Source organism: Ictidomys tridecemlineatus, chromosome 10 (assembly GCF_052094955.1).
Source record: "Ictidomys tridecemlineatus isolate mIctTri1 chromosome 10, mIctTri1.hap1, whole genome shotgun sequence".
Taxonomy (NCBI): Eukaryota; Metazoa; Chordata; class Mammalia; order Rodentia; family Sciuridae; genus Ictidomys; species Ictidomys tridecemlineatus.
The window spans coordinates 10,253,511-10,270,773 of NC_135486.1; the positions used below are offsets into that span (position 1 = coordinate 10,253,511).

Here is a 17,263-nt window from a genome sequence, read left to right on the forward strand (position 1 = left end):
GGGCCTCAGCAACCAGACCAATAGTGATTCCATTTACTGAAAACAAAAACCCTGGCAGGGGTGCAGATCTGGAAGAAATCAATCAGGCTTTTGATTTTAAATGTGGACTTGTTAAACTTGACGTTCCCATTCGACATCCCAGTAGAGAACTCTAATAGGCAGTTGGAGGTAAACACCAGGATTTAAGGAAAAAAAAAATGGTTGGGGATAGAAATCTGGCACACAAATCTATACACAGGTGTCGTTGATTCTCAAAAATGTGGGAGAGGAAGAGAGGAGTACATTCAAGGAATGAGGGTAGCCACTAAGATAGCCCTGAACCTCCGTGGAAAGCACCCCGATATTCAGAAATGGGAAGAGGAAGGGAATCCTAGCGAGAAGCCTGAGACAGGACGGAGACATACAAAGGGAACCAAAGTGGGACGCAGGAAAAGCAAAGTGTATCCCGGGCACCTGGGTGAAAGCCATGGCGCCTTCACTATGGCAAAGATGGAGAACTGACCGTCAGCCTGGCAACTGGAAGGCAGCTATGACCTTGAAGGTAGCAGAACACTGGCTTCAGTGACATGAAGGGTACAAGAGGCTGAGGAGACAGGGTCCAAGAGAGGAAGCACAGAGGGCATCAGATAGGGAGGGAGACAGTGCTGTTGCTCTAAAGGCAAATAGAAGAACAGGGGAGCAGGAGTGAGGGTGCAGGGAAGAGTCACCCTCCCAAGGCGGCCCCCAGGGACTTCCTCCTCCAGCCATCCCCCACCTGCCTGGGGTGGCCACCAAGACAGTCCATTCCAACCAGGGAGGGACTGACAAAGCCCATCCCTGGTCTCTGAATATTTCTGCATTTCCTAGTACAACAATGTCATCACGAGGCCAGGCGACATAGTTGAGAGTTTCATCAGCTCCCTTAGAAAACAGTTTGTGTGCAGGCAAAGAATAGAAGGAGAGTTGGATTTCACCAGGATATGAGTACCCACAAGATCAGAGGGAAAGGAGGCTGGGATGTTGAGAGGGTGTGCCAAGGAGTGACAGTAGTGCCAGACGAAGGGACCTGGGTCGGGCAAGGAGGGGAAGGAGGTCAACGAGGGATGGTGATAGTGAAAAGTTGGTCAGGTCCAAAGACTGAACGTCTAAGTAGCCTCAACCATGTGTGGGAGGGAAGGGACTAGAGAAAGTATGACTGTGTGATACATGATCCTGAAATTACAAGTGGAAATCACAGGTTCTGGGGCACAGATGGGTAAGATGGGGCCCAGGCCAGGTCAGGAGGCAAGGTTAGGTGGCCAGGGATCTGAGAGGCCAGGTATTAAAGGATCATCCATGTGGATGCAGAAGTCAGTAGGAATGATACAGGCGGGTGCTGGTGAGAACAAAGGTGATTTTAATACTAAAAATCCTCAAGGATTGAGGGAGGGTAGTGAGAGAAACCAGGAGGGATGGGGGGGTGACATGGCCTGACAGCTCTGCCTTCGAAGGAGCCAAAGATGCTTATACCAAAGAAAGAGAAGTAGGAAATCACAGTGGGGGAGACACCTCGGTTTCATGCCAGGAGTGTGAGGGAGAGACAAGAGAGCCACCACGAGAGAAGGCTGTGGGGACACCCCCACCCCCCCAGGCAGCTAGGCTGTGGTCCAATTAAACAGAAAGGAAGGAAGAAATGAAGCCGACTCTCAAGGAGAGGTGGGATTAAGGGTTCTGTTGAGGACCCACCATGAACTAACTACAGGGAGCACAAGGAAGTTCACAGAGGAGAAGGGATGAGATTAGCAGGGACGCTGTGTCTGGGAGATGAGGGTGACTGTCACTAACCGAGGACGTAGGGCTCTGTGGAAGCCCCTCTCCCCTCTTCAGTGCTGTGGTGGGTTCTGTCAAGATTGGAGAAGAACTGGGAAATTCTAACTAGGAACTGAAAGGTGGGCCTTGGGTCCGCAGCACAAGGGTCTCATTAATGTCCCTTCCTGTCCTTTGGCTTGACCGACTGTCCACTGCCCTTAGTGCCTCATTTCCCCCTGTCCCTAACTTGGACCCGTTGCTCTCCCTACAGTCTCTCCCTGCCTGTGTCTCCTTCTCCTTGGCACCCCCTCAGCCCAGGACCTCCCAGCTCTGTCATTCTGTCCTTTAACTAGTCTTCCGTCTCCGTTCCCAGCTGTTCCCTGACTCACTCTCTGCGCTGTGACGGTGAGTGAGTCATCCCATCATCTCGTCCCTTGCCTCAGAGACAACTCTGGCTGCACACGGGCCAGACCTGACCTCTGAACTGATGCCCTCTGAACCTGAGCCAGGTGGCAGAGCGCTGGGACGGACAGGACCTCGGCTCCCACCTGAGCACGCGCACGGCCACTGCTCGCGGTGGCTTTATCACCCAACTTCTCTGAACCTCAGTTTCCTCATCGTAAAATGGTGGACTAATTAGAACAATTTCAACCCAGAAGAAGTTCTGGGCTATTGATTAAGAAAATGTAAGGATAGCACCAACCATCAGCTCAGCTGGAAAGGGGCTGATCCCTCTTCTTCTTAGCAGACCTGAAGGACCACTGAAGACCTATCCTGCTGTCTTTCTAGTTTCATCTCTAAACAGTCCCTTTATCTTCCTCTCCACCCTCGCTCTCTGGCCTCCACTCTGCGCCCATCCCCATCCAGGAACCCAGTTCCACCTAAATGCCAGTCTGTATTAAAATGCTCCTTGCTTTCAGAGGTCACCTCCCGGCCACTTGCTTCTTGCCCTGTTGCAGTGTTTGTCTGTCCACCTGAGGGGCTCTTCCTTGCCCTTCTTTGCTCAGCTCAGAAAGGTAACTCTCCGTGAAGCTTCTCCTGACTCCCAAGGTCGCTGACGCTCCTCTGGAGTGTTTCAAGCACACGTCTCTCTCACAGGGCTTGTCATCTGAACTGTAATTGCCAGCTAAAGTGATTATTTCCACCTGAGATTCTCAGGTCCTCGTGAGAGAGATTGAGTCCTGTTCAGCTCTGATTCCCTGTAAGAGTGCAGAGCTTGCCGCATTATGGGTAATGAGTAGACCACTCATTGCCAAATGAGGAACGGATGAAGAGAGTCCCTAGACCTGGCGTTCCCCACATGCATGAGGCTGGTCTGCTCAGGGCTGTGCAAAAGCATGTGAGCGTGTTTAGTGGAAAGAGGAAGCTACTCAAGGTGCCACTAGTACCAAGATGGCTTATTAAGAGGACTCTGGTGAAGACTATCCCGGATCTCCAAGGACACCAACTCCAACCCAGGCATCTGGGCTCGTGAAGGATGGTCCTGCTCCCAGCTTGCTCCCTCTGTTTCCTTTCGGAACACGGGTCTCCACTCTCACCTCCCCTTCCACTCTCACCTCCCCTGCCTCACCTTCCTGCTTCTCTTGTCTGAGATTCCAGACCTTTCTGTGCCTCCGTGGTTTCTTCACGTAGCTTTGCCTTACAGCAGCACTGATGCTGGCCCTGGCTGCACATCACCTTTCTGATTCACTCATCATCCAGTGCCACCAGGGCAGGGACACTTCTTGTTCATTCATATGTCACCCCTTTGAGAAGGTGCTTGATAATCACCTAGAATCTCAATATTGTAAATATCTGCAATCGCCCTTGGATTTTTCTTCCTCAGTGGTACAATTCTCAATTCTCTTAAGAAAAAAATGTGGTCCAGAGTCCACAGTACAGAAAGTGGGGCTTCAGAGTCTCCACCGGGCCCACCTCTTCAGTAAAGCCGCGGTGGTGGAGTGGACGGCAGGCAGGCGTTGAAAACCACATTTATCATAAAGCCTGTGGATGCACAGCTCATAAAACCACGAGCAAACAAGGCTGATGTCACGCCCTCTCCTACCTCCACCCTCCAAGTCTCAGTAGTTACAGATCCACTTGGAAAGGGACAGTACCCTGGCCACATCCCGCAGCACATCCTCACTAGCTAACGTCTTTTCTGAGTGCTGTGGCACCTGCCACCTCCCTCCCCTTACTGAACGTGCCTTAGCGATGGTCGAGCTGGCTGCCAAGAGTCATGACTCTGGATGGGGTGGGTGGGGTGAGGGAGAGGGCTCTGCTCATGAGAGAAAAGTCCTCCAGGGTATCTGCCTGGTTTTGTTTCTCTAAGCAAATGTGCACTTACCTTTTACTCTCTCTTAGCAACTTCTTTGCACTAATGTGGAGAAAGAGGTGCCCTGCTCCCGCCTGTTTATCTAACACCTTCCTCTGGGACCCCACTGAACACCGCTGTTGGTAGCAAGGTTTACCCTCATCAGCACACGCTTCTGTTATAGGTTTTGTTACCTTGCAGTTCAGCAGTTCACATGCGGCTCTCTCCCTCCCACATCCATGACAGTACGTCCCGGAGCCCCAGGACTCTGTGTCATGCACAGGGCCCTCAGCCCCTTGATGGGGTCTGGCGTGTGAAAAGACGCTCAGTGGCAGCTACAGGGCAGGCTGCACGTTAGTGGGAAACAAACTTCCTGAGGTGCAGAGGGTCAGGTTTGGACTCTTGAGCCTTGGCGTTTACTATTGCTATGACCTTGAGGAGTCATTGAACTCTATTTCGCTCCTCTATGACCCTAGTGGCCAGCTGTTTACACTCAGATAATTTACCCAGCATTTGTACTCAGAAAACAGGCTGCACTGGTTTTAAAAACACGGAAGCCCTTCCATATACTTTAACCCCCTGTGTGCCACCCTAACAGCCTGGGCCCGCCCCGGGACCGCCAGGCCTCCTTTTCACAGCAAAAAAAAGGCAAATGCACCCCAGGAGGTCTGCAGGCCTCCGCCTGGGCACCCAGGCTGGCTTCCCTTCTGGGTGGTCCATGCCCTCCTGTCCTACCTCATGGCTACAGCAGTGACTGCCACCTCTGACTCTGCCAGTGTTGGAGTGACACCAAACGATACAGTCCACATGCAAACACCTCGCAAACTGTAAAGGGCTGCACACCTATGTGTCCTCTCTGTAATTCCCTGGGAGAGATCAGCCACAAGGAAGGAGAGAACCTTTTCCTTAGAGCTCTGTTTAGTCAAAGGGTATGGAAGGATTTGGTGGGGACATTCTGAGATGCTCATGAGCCAACTGAAGAGAACACACAAAAGTTCAGCTGGACCCCTGGCTGGTCAAAGGGAGCCTGTCCTCACCTTTAAAATGACCGGTGGGACTTCCTGCCGCGGCAGCCTGGGCTTCTCTTTGCAGCCCTGATCAGCACACACCATCAGCTGGGCACTGCAGGTCCAGCCCCAGGGCTCACAAGTAGAAGCCCATTTACTGCGCAGGGCACAATTGCAGGTGTCCCCCAGGATAGGACAGAACAGTCTGGGGGTGAGGACAGGGGCAGGACAGTGGGCTCCCGGAGTGAGGGTTTGCACGATCTGCTATTTGTGGGAAATCGTATGTGCTAATGAACCCGAGATCCATCAGGGCTCTCTGGAAGCTGGATGGTCTCTGTCAACAGACCAATTAGCACACAATTATCTTCCCTGTCTGAGGCTCTCTTTGAACATGGTGCCCGAGAGAACTGCACTTCCCTTGCCTCTCTGGGCCTCTTTACAGTCTGCCAGAGCTCCCTGCCTTCTCTAGGAGAAAACTCTAGGATTCTCCTGACGGACCCTTCAGGAGCTCTGTGGCTTCACCACACTGGGGACGACGTGAGGAGGGGGCTTCGCAGCTGTTGTGTTTACTCAGTCAATGCTGGGCAGGACCTGCCAGGGAACCGTGGCCAGGTCCCTCTCTTCTTCCCATCCCCTTACTTTCCCAGGGAGGAGAGAGAGGGTCTCAGAGAACGGCACAAAAAGAGCTAAGTCATTAGGATTTCCTGAAACCTGCCCTAGCCGTCCCTACCCGTGGAGCTCTGGCTCTGATGCTCCCCGACATCAGGCAATGAGTGCGAGGGTCAGGGTGAGGCCTCTTCCTCCTCCCCATCCACTTAACAAGGGGAGCCACACACACCCTCGCAGTGACCTGCCTGATTGTCTTCCTGTGGAATCATGTCAGGGCCAGTTCCAGAACGGTGAACAAAATGGCGGAGGGGAGCAGATGGACCCTGGGTGGGGAAAGGAGTGGGGTAAGGGGGGGGACGAGAACCTTCCTACTGTGGCTGTCCTCTGGCCCGTCTCCCTCCTGGCATCACACCTGACCTTTACATGGGGCTTGTCAGCTCCCTCCCTGCCTAGACCTGGTTGGTGAGTGATGGGTTCCGGAGTGGGTGGGTGGGAAAGCCGAAACAAAACTTAGTGACATTTTGGTGACCAGCTTACTTGGAGGCAGAGACAGGCCAGTCTCCCCAATACCACACCCACCGTCATACCCCTGCTGTCCAGCCCACCCTATTCCAGGAAGGACAGGCGTCCCCAGAGTCGCTAGGCTACCTCTCGGCCATAGCTCTTCTTGTAGGAACTCTTACTCCATAGAGAAAGAGAAGACTTGGCTTTGGAGTGAGTCAGGCTTCGTCTTCCCAGTCCAGTGTGACTACTAGCTACTCACCCAGTAAGAAATATTGAGGCCCCATGCTGTGGAGGGAAGCAGGTCCACACGGGAGACCCCAAACACGCTTCCACTTATCTAAGCTTTTTACAGGCAATGACTTGGTCTTACTCATCTGTGGTCTCTTGATATTCCTTAAACATTTGTTAAGTAAACAAATAAGTGAATGGAAGAATGAAAGAATGAGTCAAATGAATTGCAGCCCTGCTGGTGAGCAGCTGTGTGACCCTGGGTGCATTGTTCAACTCGTCTGGGTCTTGGTTTCCTGATCTGTAATACAAGGATACAGATCCTGACTTCACGTCAATATGATTTATTTTCCCCATGTCAACACGCCGAGGAGCCGGCCGATCACGACGTACGTTGGATGGACTGGTCTGTTCAGAATACTTGTTTTTTAGAGAGTGATGGCATCTTAAGTGGTTTCAGCCCACTTTACTTTCTGCGGCCCTTTGACCTGCTTTCTCAGGAGACAAAAAGGTATTGAGCTGGAGTCGGAGGCTCAAAAGTTAAAATCCTCACTAGCCCTGTGGTCTCCGGAGCTGCAGTTCTCTGACCCTCCGTCTCCTCTCTGGAGGGTGGCGGAGGGGAGATTTGTCCCTGTGAGCTCCGGTGAAGGTTCCGTGGAATGGAAGACTGCAGAGAGGCCGCCTGTGCTCCTGTCCTAGTCTGGGTCCTGCTCCTCATCCACGGGTCTGGCTGCCTCTCGGGCGCTGTCTGTGCTGCCCCTTGGTCTGGGTCTGGAGTCACTTTTCTATCTTCTCTCCCTCTCTCTCCCCTCCCCTGGCTGCTTGTCTTTCCAGAACCATGTATGGCTCCCCCTCTCCATAAAGCCTTCTTGGCCTGCTGGGAGCTCCAAGGATCTCTCCTGTCTCTCTCCTGCTGCAGTTTTAGTCAGTGTAGGGCTGCTTCTCCCTCGGCTACTCCGTCCCATGGGCATTTTTAAAGTGCAGGCAAAGCCCGCTCTGGGATGTGCTTGCGGGTTGGCAGGCCCCAGGGTGACCAGCAGGGTGCTACACCTGTGCTGTGCACTTTTGAGCCCAGGTGCTGTAGATCTCGCTGCCCCATCTGTCCCCTCCCTTCCTGCCCACTTTCTACTTATCCTTAGGAACCAGCTCAGACGGAATTTCCTCGGCCACTTCCTGTTTTCCCTCTGTGCAGAGCTATACGTTCCTCGGGGCTCCTTCTGACACATTCTTCTGCCACAACTTGGATTCCGTCAGTCACTCATATAAGTAGCCCCCACCCTCAGGACTCATTGTGTAACGGGTACATCTTTGTGTCCACCTGGCAAAGCCTAGAACACGTTCCTCTTACGTTCTCTGAGTCATTGAGCACCTACTGTATGCCAGGCACCGAACGAGCTGCTGTCAACCACATGGGAAGAAAAATAATATGAGCTCATCTCTGTGGAGGTCATAGTGTGTGGGGCCCAGACATGAACCAGCCCCCGCAAGAAAAGGAGCTGAAACTGCAGCTCATGCAGCGCAGCAGCCAAACAGAGGTGCCTGGAGCTCCAAGAGGAGGTCCGAGGTGTCGGGGTGCACTTCCTTGAAGAACTCCAGCGAGGTACTCCATGAATGTGTGATGAATCGTGTGGAGCTGAACAGTGGCCGCTCCATAAATACTCGTTGATTGTTTGATTGATTGTTGGCCAAGGCTTCAGGGATCCTGAGAAGAAAGGGCCTTGGGTCCCCATCATTCTTATGACATAATTATTTTAGTGCATTTAAAGCTCCCCATTTTTCATCTGATACTTTAAACATCAGGGAAAACTGATGGGCCAACTTTATAATATTTTAAAATGGCTCTATGGTGTTTTGCAACCTTACGTGGCTGTAAGAGTCTATGTATATTTAATACACTTATTAAAGTATGCAGCGAGCCCATGGCTGATTTCCTCTAAGGACATCTCGGTGTTGAGGTGGGACTTAAATGTTTAATGCTAATAATAATACTCATATTTCTCCAGTGCTTTCCATCCTCGGGATCCCTAAAGCCTGTGAGCCCCACATCAGGTGGCTGCAGCTGGGCTCCGCAGCAGGCTCACAGGGACCACATGTGGCCCCCACCTTCCTCTGGGGGAGAATAAGGGGCGACTCTGACTTACGGGTCACACCTTTTCTCCGGCTTCCTCAGCCCCCATTGCATTTCCTCTTCGCCAACACAGATTCCCTTTAGCTGTCTCTGGAAGGCTTCTCCTTAATGTGCCACCGGGCCACCAGCTATATCTCAGAGACACTCCCTGTCTCGGGACAAGGAAGCAAAGTGACTGTGTGCCTTTGGTTGGACAGGGACAGGATGGGAGTCCCGATTGGATGACTGGAGAAGGAGAAGCTCCCTCCTGTTTCCTCAATCCGTATCCTGCCCCTTCCTTCTCTAGGTCACAGAGACCAGGACCGGTCCTCTGGGTTGCAGCAACTATGACAATCTGGACTCGGTCAGCTCTGTCCTGGTGCAGAGCCCAGAGAACAAAGTGCAGTTATTAGGTAAGCAGCTCCGTGACGGTTTTCGTACTGCTTACACCTGGTGGGAAACCCGGATCTCCAAAGAGCTAGGAAAGGTCCTGCCTTCCCATTCGGTGAGGACCTTCTTGCAACAAGAACTGCCACAAATTCAGGGACCCATATTTAATAACTTTCCATCATTCCTTTGAGAAGACTCCTGATGCCCTCCACCGAAGACCCACTGATCCCACCACTCACACCTAAATCCTCCCATCTCATATTCCTCCTCAAAATCCCTGACACCATCCTAGAAGGAATGGCACTTCCACCCTTAGAAGCCTTGACCTAGTTCAGTGATCTGCTCTGTTACTCGGAAAGTCTCTCTGCTTTATCCTAAAGACTTGCAGAGGAATGACTGGTCTTTGCAGAGTCATTAGGAGGTCACCACCTTTAGCTCAAGTAAGAGAACTACAAACTTTGGGACCACTGGTTACTGCGACAGTGACCTGGGCATGGCTCCTGCTTTCTGTTATTAGTTTGTCGTCTTCCAAGGAGCTTCAAGGTCAGGAGGAGAGTTTGAGAGGAACTGGAGCCTTTTGACTGGAGACAGAAGGAGAACTGGGAAAGAAAAAGGCAAGGGAACCATGCTAGGTCTGAGGGCTGGAGATAAGGGGAGGCCACACTCCCTGCCCTCCGTTCCCCAGGCATCTTACGGGAAGAGCTATGCAAACTGAGTCAGGAAGAAAAGCTCATTTTTCTTAAGGCGTAACTGAATTGGACTCTGTTTAAGATATTATTGTCTCAGCATTACAAAATCAATAGCCCTCACCCAGGATCTACGATTACAAATTCCAGGCAACCTGAGCCAGATGCGACCCAGTAATGCTTTAGGAATCCAGAAATACATAATAAAGAAGAGTAAAACGCGATTTTATTTAGGGCTACCTGATACAATTAGCATCTCTCCTCCCCGTCCCTGCCGGGGCTGGGTGTGTGTCTGGAAATTAGTGACGAGTAAAGTTCAAAAAGTTCATTTGGAATCGTTGATGCCATTGAATTTTATAGCTATCACTCACGCAGACGTTGCTCGGGGCACGTATTTTATAGCAATGGGAAATGAGAACATGCTGAGGAGGAGGAGGGTCCTGGGGGTGGAAGGAGAGGGTGTGTGGGGACGATGTTGTAGTGCCTTGGTGGCACAGAGTCAGGAAAGGACTCCAGGAGCAGTTCTGAATAGGAAGCAGACCTCGAGCAAGAAGAACAACAAACGTCCACTGTGGCTGACAATTTTGAGTTATAGTTTGAGATCTGCCAAGGCTGGGATAAACATTTTAGACAGTGTGATTTACTGCCAAGGTCAAGGGTGTGAAAACAGAGCTAGCATACTTTTGAGATAAAAGGAGCCCTTATATTCAGAAGTCCCCCGATCCCCCGCTCTCCTGGCATAAGGTCCCGCAGGGTTCCTACTGCGGGAGCTTCCTGCAGATCTGACTTTGACCATGGCCCAGGCTGCATCCCAAGGCACAACCATCCTTCACTCTCCATTGGTAGGCTTCCAACAGCTACCCTGCCTGTGGCTTGAAGCCAGCCAGGAGTATGTTCTGCTGCTGGTAAATTGGCATCCATCATAGATGGGTGAAAACACTGAAGCTTGGAGAAATGTAGTGTTTAATAGCCAAGATGAGAGGAAGCCAGTTGGAAGAGATCTGAGAGCCATTCAGATCTATCAGTCCTGACTGATCTGGGGGCACTGACCACCATCCTGTTTCCAAGTTTCCTTAAGAGTTCCATCATATTAGGATGGGGAAGCCATTCCCACGTGCGTGATATGGTGGGACAAGGACAGAGTCTGCCACCAAGCAAATTCTACCAGTTCTGTGACTTGGGAAGGCCATTGTCTTTGGGCTTGAATCACCTTATCTATAAAAACCATATAGTATAGGGGCTGGGGATACAGTTCAGTTGGTAGAGTGCTCATCTAGTATACACAAGACCCTGGGTTCAATCCCCAACACCACACAAAACAAAAACAAATAAACAAACGAAAAACAGTATAGCTAGGTGCAGGGGTGTGCACCTGTCATGTCAGCTATTCGGGAGGCTGAAGTAGGAGGATCACAAATTTGAGGCCAGCCTGGGCAACTCAGTGAGGCCTTGTCTCAAAATAAAAAAAATAAATAAAAAGGACTGGGCTAGTAGCTCAGTGGAATGCCCCTGTGCTCAATTTCTAATACATTACTGAAATAAATCAAAACTGCAGTGTGATGATCCTGAGTGTTACTATCAATCACACATAGAAGGTACTGGCATAGGTGATGAAGTTCACTGGCCACTGTTTCTAACCAGGGCAGCCTCCTTAGTCATCAGGGCTGGGATGGGACACCCAGGAGAGACAGATCCAGGAATGCCCTAGCAGCCTACTGCAACCTCAGTTAAGCTAGAAATAGGATGGCTGCCAGAGGCAGAGCTGACCCTTCAGGCCTCGACTCCTCCCCCATGAGAGCTGTAACGTCTTCCTGTTTTCCATTCTAGAAATGCTGATACGTAGCCAACAAGCTTCTTCTTGCAATATGCACAGTCTCAATTTGCCTGGTGTGAGGGGTCAAGTTAACTGTTGGGCTTTGGTGCTCCTTGTCCACATTTTCAGTTCACTGGGGCAGGGATACCCCTCTCTCCCAAACGGCATAGTGGGATCAGGCCCAGGAGGGACCATTCTTGAGCCCAGGACTCACAAGTCAGCAGAACTCCAGCTCAGGTTCCTGCAGATCGGGGAAACTGAGTCCCCCTGATTCTGCCCAGTGATTCCTGGACACACCCCTTCCCCAGGCCTGCAGGTGCTGCTGCCCGAGTACCTGCGTGAGCGTTTTGTAGCTGCGGCCCTGAGCTACATCACGTGCAGCTCTGAGGGGGAGCTGGTCTGCAAGGAGAGTGACTGCTGGTGCAAGTGCAGCCCCACTTTCCCAGAATGCAACTGTCCGGACGCCGATATCCAGGCCATGGAGGACAGCTTGCTGCAGATCCAGGACGCCTGGGCCACTCACAACCGGCAGTTTGAGGAGTCAGGTGAGCGGCCGGCTGGCCCAGAATCCCTCCCTGCCAAAGAGGGGCTGACTGTGAAGTGCAATGGCAAGAACACGGTGGGTTTGGTTTGGAACCCAACTCGGTCACTATCTCCGTGGCTTTAAGCAGGTAGGACCAGAACCCAGAGTCTCAGAAGCTTGAGTTTTTCTTTATGTAAGTAGATATAATCCCGACCCAAGAAGTATGTTTTAAAGACTTAACAAGCTATGATAAATATCACCGAGGACAGAGCTTGTGGGTCTTGTTTGCTACTGATCCTGCAGTTCCTAGAACAGAGCCTACACATAAGGGGCACAAGAAATACTTGCTGAATAAACCCAGGGTGTAGACTGGCTCCAGGTGGCACCCGTGGAAGCCGGTGGTTGCTTGTTGTGTTATAACTGATATCAATGTCACCTGGATTCTAAGGAATGGGTTTTGCATCTTTACCTTATTATTGACCAGCTCGAAGACCGTGGGTTGGCTGGATGCCCCTTCTCATGCTCCAGTTTCCCCGTCTGTGAAAGAGTGAGGTGGTGTGAATCACCTGAGGGAAGTAGCTAAGAAGAACACCACAGCACGTAGCCCATGCTTTGGGCAACGATGGTGGGCTATATTCCAGAACATCATTTCAGGCCTTCACCCCTGGGAGTTACGAGAGTGTCAGGCCCCCACCAGGGAACCTGATGGTTACAGGCATCAAGTAAAAGCAGAGCCGAGGAGAGAGAGCTGAGCGTGAGTTCAGAAACACCGTGTGCCAGAGAGCTCTGAGGAGGGCGCAGGTAGGAGCAGGGAACCCGAGCCCCAAAGCACAGGGCTTCCAGATGAGCCACAGGAAAGAATGGCCATCTGACCGGGAGGCAGAGAGAAGGGTGTGTAAGGAGAGCCTGTTGGCAGCGACTGAAAGATCTCCAAGATTTCTGAGTCGAGCACGGCACTGTCCTTGGCCTGCCTGTGGCACGCTCCCCGCGTCCATCAGGACGTCCCCATGTTATTGAAGATCAGCCTGAGATGGTACTGCGGATACTCACAGGGAGGTGTAAAGGGGGAAAGAGATGCAGCCCAAGGCCATGACCAAGAGCAGGACCTCTGGCCCTCCAGGTGGTGGCAGAGGTCTGTTTTGAAATTCAGAAAGGGGTAGGAAGGATTGAAAACTCCTGAAGCCATGTTTTGTGGTGTGCTAATTGTTTATCAATAAAGCTATAATTAGTAAAATGGCAAAAGAACCCAGGACATGGACGTGAGCCTCCTTCTTCATGCACTGACCCTCAGGGGTCCCTGGTCTGGGAGCACCGCTGCCCCCCAGCCCTTGGCACAGCTGGGCCTCCGTCAGCTCCTGTTTTCTCACCCACAGAAGAGTTCCAGGCCCTGCTGAAAAGGCTGCCCGATGACCGGTTCCTGAACTCCACAGCCATCTCCCAGTTCTGGGCCATGGACACTGGCCTCCAGCACCGCTACCAGCAGCTGGGAGGCAGCTTGAAAGTGCTGTTCAAGAAGACCCATCGGATCGTCCGCCGCCTCTTCAACCTCTGCAAGCGCTGCCACCGGCAGCCTCGCTTCCGCCTTCCCAAGGAGAGGTGAGCCCCCTGCAATAGCCCACAAGGACAGGGAGGACCCGTGTCCAGCAGGGAAGGTCAGGGAGTGAGACTCACACACAGCCATTTGATTCCCATGATCATGACCTTCTCACAAGGGCAGTTCCCAATGGTGAGTCGTGTCTGAAGTGAAAGAGAAAGAGACTGATTTTGCTTGTATCTAAATTATAGTAGATTCAAATACTGTTCTAATAGTACTCTCATTTCTCACTCATTTCCATTTTAACCAGTCTTTTAAGAAAGAGAGGGGTGGAGTTAAAGCTCATACACCAAATGCATATGATAAAAAAGACACATTGGGTTGTCCAAACAATGGACTGCTTTGGTCACAGGAAGAAGGAATTCCAAGTCCCAGGCCCTCGAAGACAGCGGACCATGTTGTCACAGGCATCCATCACCCACCCATCCATTCCATCATTCAAAGGCTCTTATTAACTTCATATTCCTTGGCCGACTATTTAGCTGCAGGGGATATTATTGAGTAGGAAAGTTTTAACAAATACATAGAAACATAAAAAATTATAACTATGTGGCAGCCACTTATATTCTCTGTGGCAGAACATAAATCAAAGGGATGGTCTCTAAGAGGCACAGGCCAGAGAGGGAAGACTTCTTGGAGAAGGGCGTGCTGGGCAGATTGAGCAGGAAGAGATAGAGACCGTCTGGTTCACACAGGGGAGACAGCGCTCTAGTGGGGAGCCCGGCTACAGCAGCCCAGGGGTTGGGCTCTACCTGAAGCACACAGGTGAGTGGAGAGGGTTCATTTGTTTTCAACAACTAAGCACAAATGGCTCCCACCTCCCAGAAACCATCTTGATCTTGGAGAAGACGCTGGCCACTCACACAGTGCCCCGGTCTCCCTGGGTTTGCAGGAGGGACGTGGTCTAGAAGCCAGGACACAACCACAAACACAATAATTCTGGACACTGAGAATGACCATAGGTTGAATGAAAACAAAGTTGGTTCCCCCGAATAGGATGTCAGGAAAGACCTCTCTGGGGACGTAGCAGAACTTCAGGAGAGTCAGTCGTAGGACATTCCCGGTCCTGGTGAAGAGGGACTGCAGCCGAGCCGATAGAAAGGAGAGAACTCTTGAAGGGGGATGAAGTCAGCAAGGACTTGTTGGAGTCCTTGGAGCGTCTTCTAATGTAGAAGACTGAAAACCAAAATTTGATACTAAAGATGCTGGAGATCTTCCATTTTTGAAAAAAAAGAATGAGACTCTGGTACGGCTGCTCGTAGTCTGGTGTCAGATATTTCTGGGCTGATCCATCAGATGCAGCTCTTGGCTTTACTCAGTGGGTCCAGAGGGGAGCAGCAGGGTGCCCACCGCTCAGAGAACTTGGGGTGTTGTCTTCAGGACAGCCTCCTGCTCTGAGGCATGTTGGTGGCGTGAAGCTTCTTTTGACTCTGGCTTCATTTTTCTCTCTCCTCCCCAAGGTCCTTGTCCTACTGGTGGAACCGAGTCCAGTCCCTCCTCTACTGCGGAGAAAGCACCCTCCCTGGCACCTTCCTGGAACAGAGCCACAGCTGCACCTGCCCCTATGACCAATCTTCCTGCCAGGGCCCCATCCCCTGTGCCTTGGGTGAAGGGCCCGCCTGTGCCCGCTGCGCTCCAGACAACAGCACACGCTGTGGGAGCTGCAACCCCGGCTACGTGCTGGCCCAGGGGCTGTGCCGGCCAGAGGTGGCCGAGTCCCTGGAGAACTTTCTCGGGCTGGAGACGGACCTGCAGGACCTGGAGCTGAAGTACCTGCTGCAGAAGCGGGACAGCCGCATCGAGGTCCACTCCATCTTCATCAGCAACGACATGCGTCTGGGCAGCTGGTTCGACCCTTCGTGGAGGAAGCGCATGCTGCTCACCCTGAAGAGCAACAAGTATAAGCCTGGGCTAGTGCACGTGATGTTGGCCTTGTCCTTGCAGATCTGCCTCACCAAGAACAGCACCCTGGAGCCTGTCATGGCCATCTACGTCAACCCCTTTGGGGGCAGCCACTCTGAGAGCTGGTTCATGCCCGTGAATGAGGGCAACTTCCCCGACTGGGAAAGGACTAACGTGGATGCAGCTGCCCAGTGCCAAAACTGGACTATCACCTTGGGGAACAGGTGGAAGACCTTCTTTGAGACAGTTCATGTTTACCTGCGGAGCCGAATCAAGTCCCTAGATGACAGCTCCAATGAGACAATCTACTATGAGCCGCTAGAGATGACGGACCCCTCGAAGAATTTGGGCTACATGAAAATCAATACTTTGCAGGTCTTTGGCTACAGCCTGCCCTTTGACCCAGATGCCATCCGGGACTTGATCCTCCAGTTGGACTACCCATACACTCAAGGTTCCCAGGACTCTGCGCTCCTGCAGCTGATTGAGCTCAGGGACCGGGTGAACCAGCTTTCCCCACCTGGCAAAGTCCGGCTGGACCTTTTCTCCTGCCTGCTCCGGCATCGGCTCAAGCTGGCCAACAATGAGGTGGGCAGGATCCAGTCCTCCCTGAGGGCTTTCAATTCAAAGCTGCCAAATCCTGTGGAGTATGAGACAGGCAAACTCTGTAGCTAACTAGGGGGGACCTCCTCCAGTGCCGGGCAGGGAGAGGATCCCCAAATCCAGGGTGCAGAGAAAATCCAAGCCCCTGCCTTAGTGCCAACAGGAGACGTTCAGCACCCAGGACCTGGGACCCTGAAGCTGGGGTTAAGCAGGCCAGAGAGAAACGGCCTCTGCACCTGTGCACAGATGCGCGTGCACACGCACACACACACCCACACACACACTCACACTCACACACCCTCACTGGGAGGCTGCAGCTCAGTGGCCTGGAACCTGCAGCCGGTGCTTTCTCAGATGAACGCAGTTGGAGGAGAGGAGCCAAAGAGGTGGAGAAGAGCCAGCCCGATCATGCAACCAACAGAAACCCTTCAAGTGATTCTTGTCACTCGGGAAAGCCAGAGGGGACAAAAATGGGTGGGGAGGGAGTTCTTCCTCCCCTCTGTGGAGTCACTTTTGTATTCTTTTTAACCAAATTTCTTAAAATGTCGTTCCTGTGGCTGCCTACGTTGGTTCCTCATTTTTGTACACTGCCTCCTTTGTCCCCTCTGGGCTCGAGCTCACTGCTCTTGGAGTCCTTCCTTAGGAGGCCCGGAGGTGCCACCAGCAGGGGAACCCAGGCCCCGGGGCGGGCGGTGCCTCCGGGCTCAGCCCCTCCACCCCTCCCTCCAGAGCCTCCCTCCAAGCCTAGCCCCAGGCTCCCCTTGTGGCCCCTCCGGAGCGCCTCTTCCCTCGGCACCTGTTCTGTCCAAGACAGCAGCTCCATCAAGACAGAGACGATGTATAGGGAAATGTTCTTTTTTTAAAAAAAAAAACAAAAAAACAAAAATATTTATTTTGTGATTGTTTTCCTTGTCAATCTGCTCTAGCCACCTGAACATCTGAGTAAAAAGTTACTTGATTTAATATATTTTTAAAAAGGCCTTTTTTAGGGGGAAAATGAGAGAAAGAAGAGAAAGAAAGAGCGTAGTTCCTCGGGTCGCCTGGATGCGTTGTAACTGCTATGTGTGAGACTCCGGTGTCCATGGATGGGGGCTGTTGCTGCGTGGAGGCTGGTTGATCAGTATGCACACAAGTCAGGGTATGCCTGTGGTGACTCGGGATGAGGGGTATGTGTGGACGGACAGACAGACAGACAGATTAAATGAGAGGTGAGGCGGAATGCTCCAAGAGAGTTCTC

At 52.0% G+C, this 17,263-nt stretch overlaps 1 protein-coding gene across 3 annotated transcripts in view; it reads left to right on the plus strand.

Moving 5' to 3' along the window:
• Nucleotides 1-16,989, plus strand: part of Brinp2 (BMP/retinoic acid inducible neural specific 2) — a 102,104-nt gene extending 85,115 nt beyond the window's left edge. For all 3 annotated transcript variants that reach the window (XM_040278095.2, XM_040278096.2, XM_005319769.5), the window contains exons 5-8: nt 8,823-8,928; nt 11,713-11,949; nt 13,301-13,523; nt 14,982-16,989. In XM_040278095.2, the coding sequence (XP_040134029.2) occupies nt 8,823-8,928; nt 11,713-11,949; nt 13,301-13,523; nt 14,982-16,098 (1,683 nt within the window). In that variant the 3' untranslated portion in view covers nt 16,099-16,989. The remainder of the gene's footprint in view (nt 1-8,822; nt 8,929-11,712; nt 11,950-13,300; nt 13,524-14,981) is intronic.
• Nucleotides 16,990-17,263: the final 274 nt, after the last annotated feature.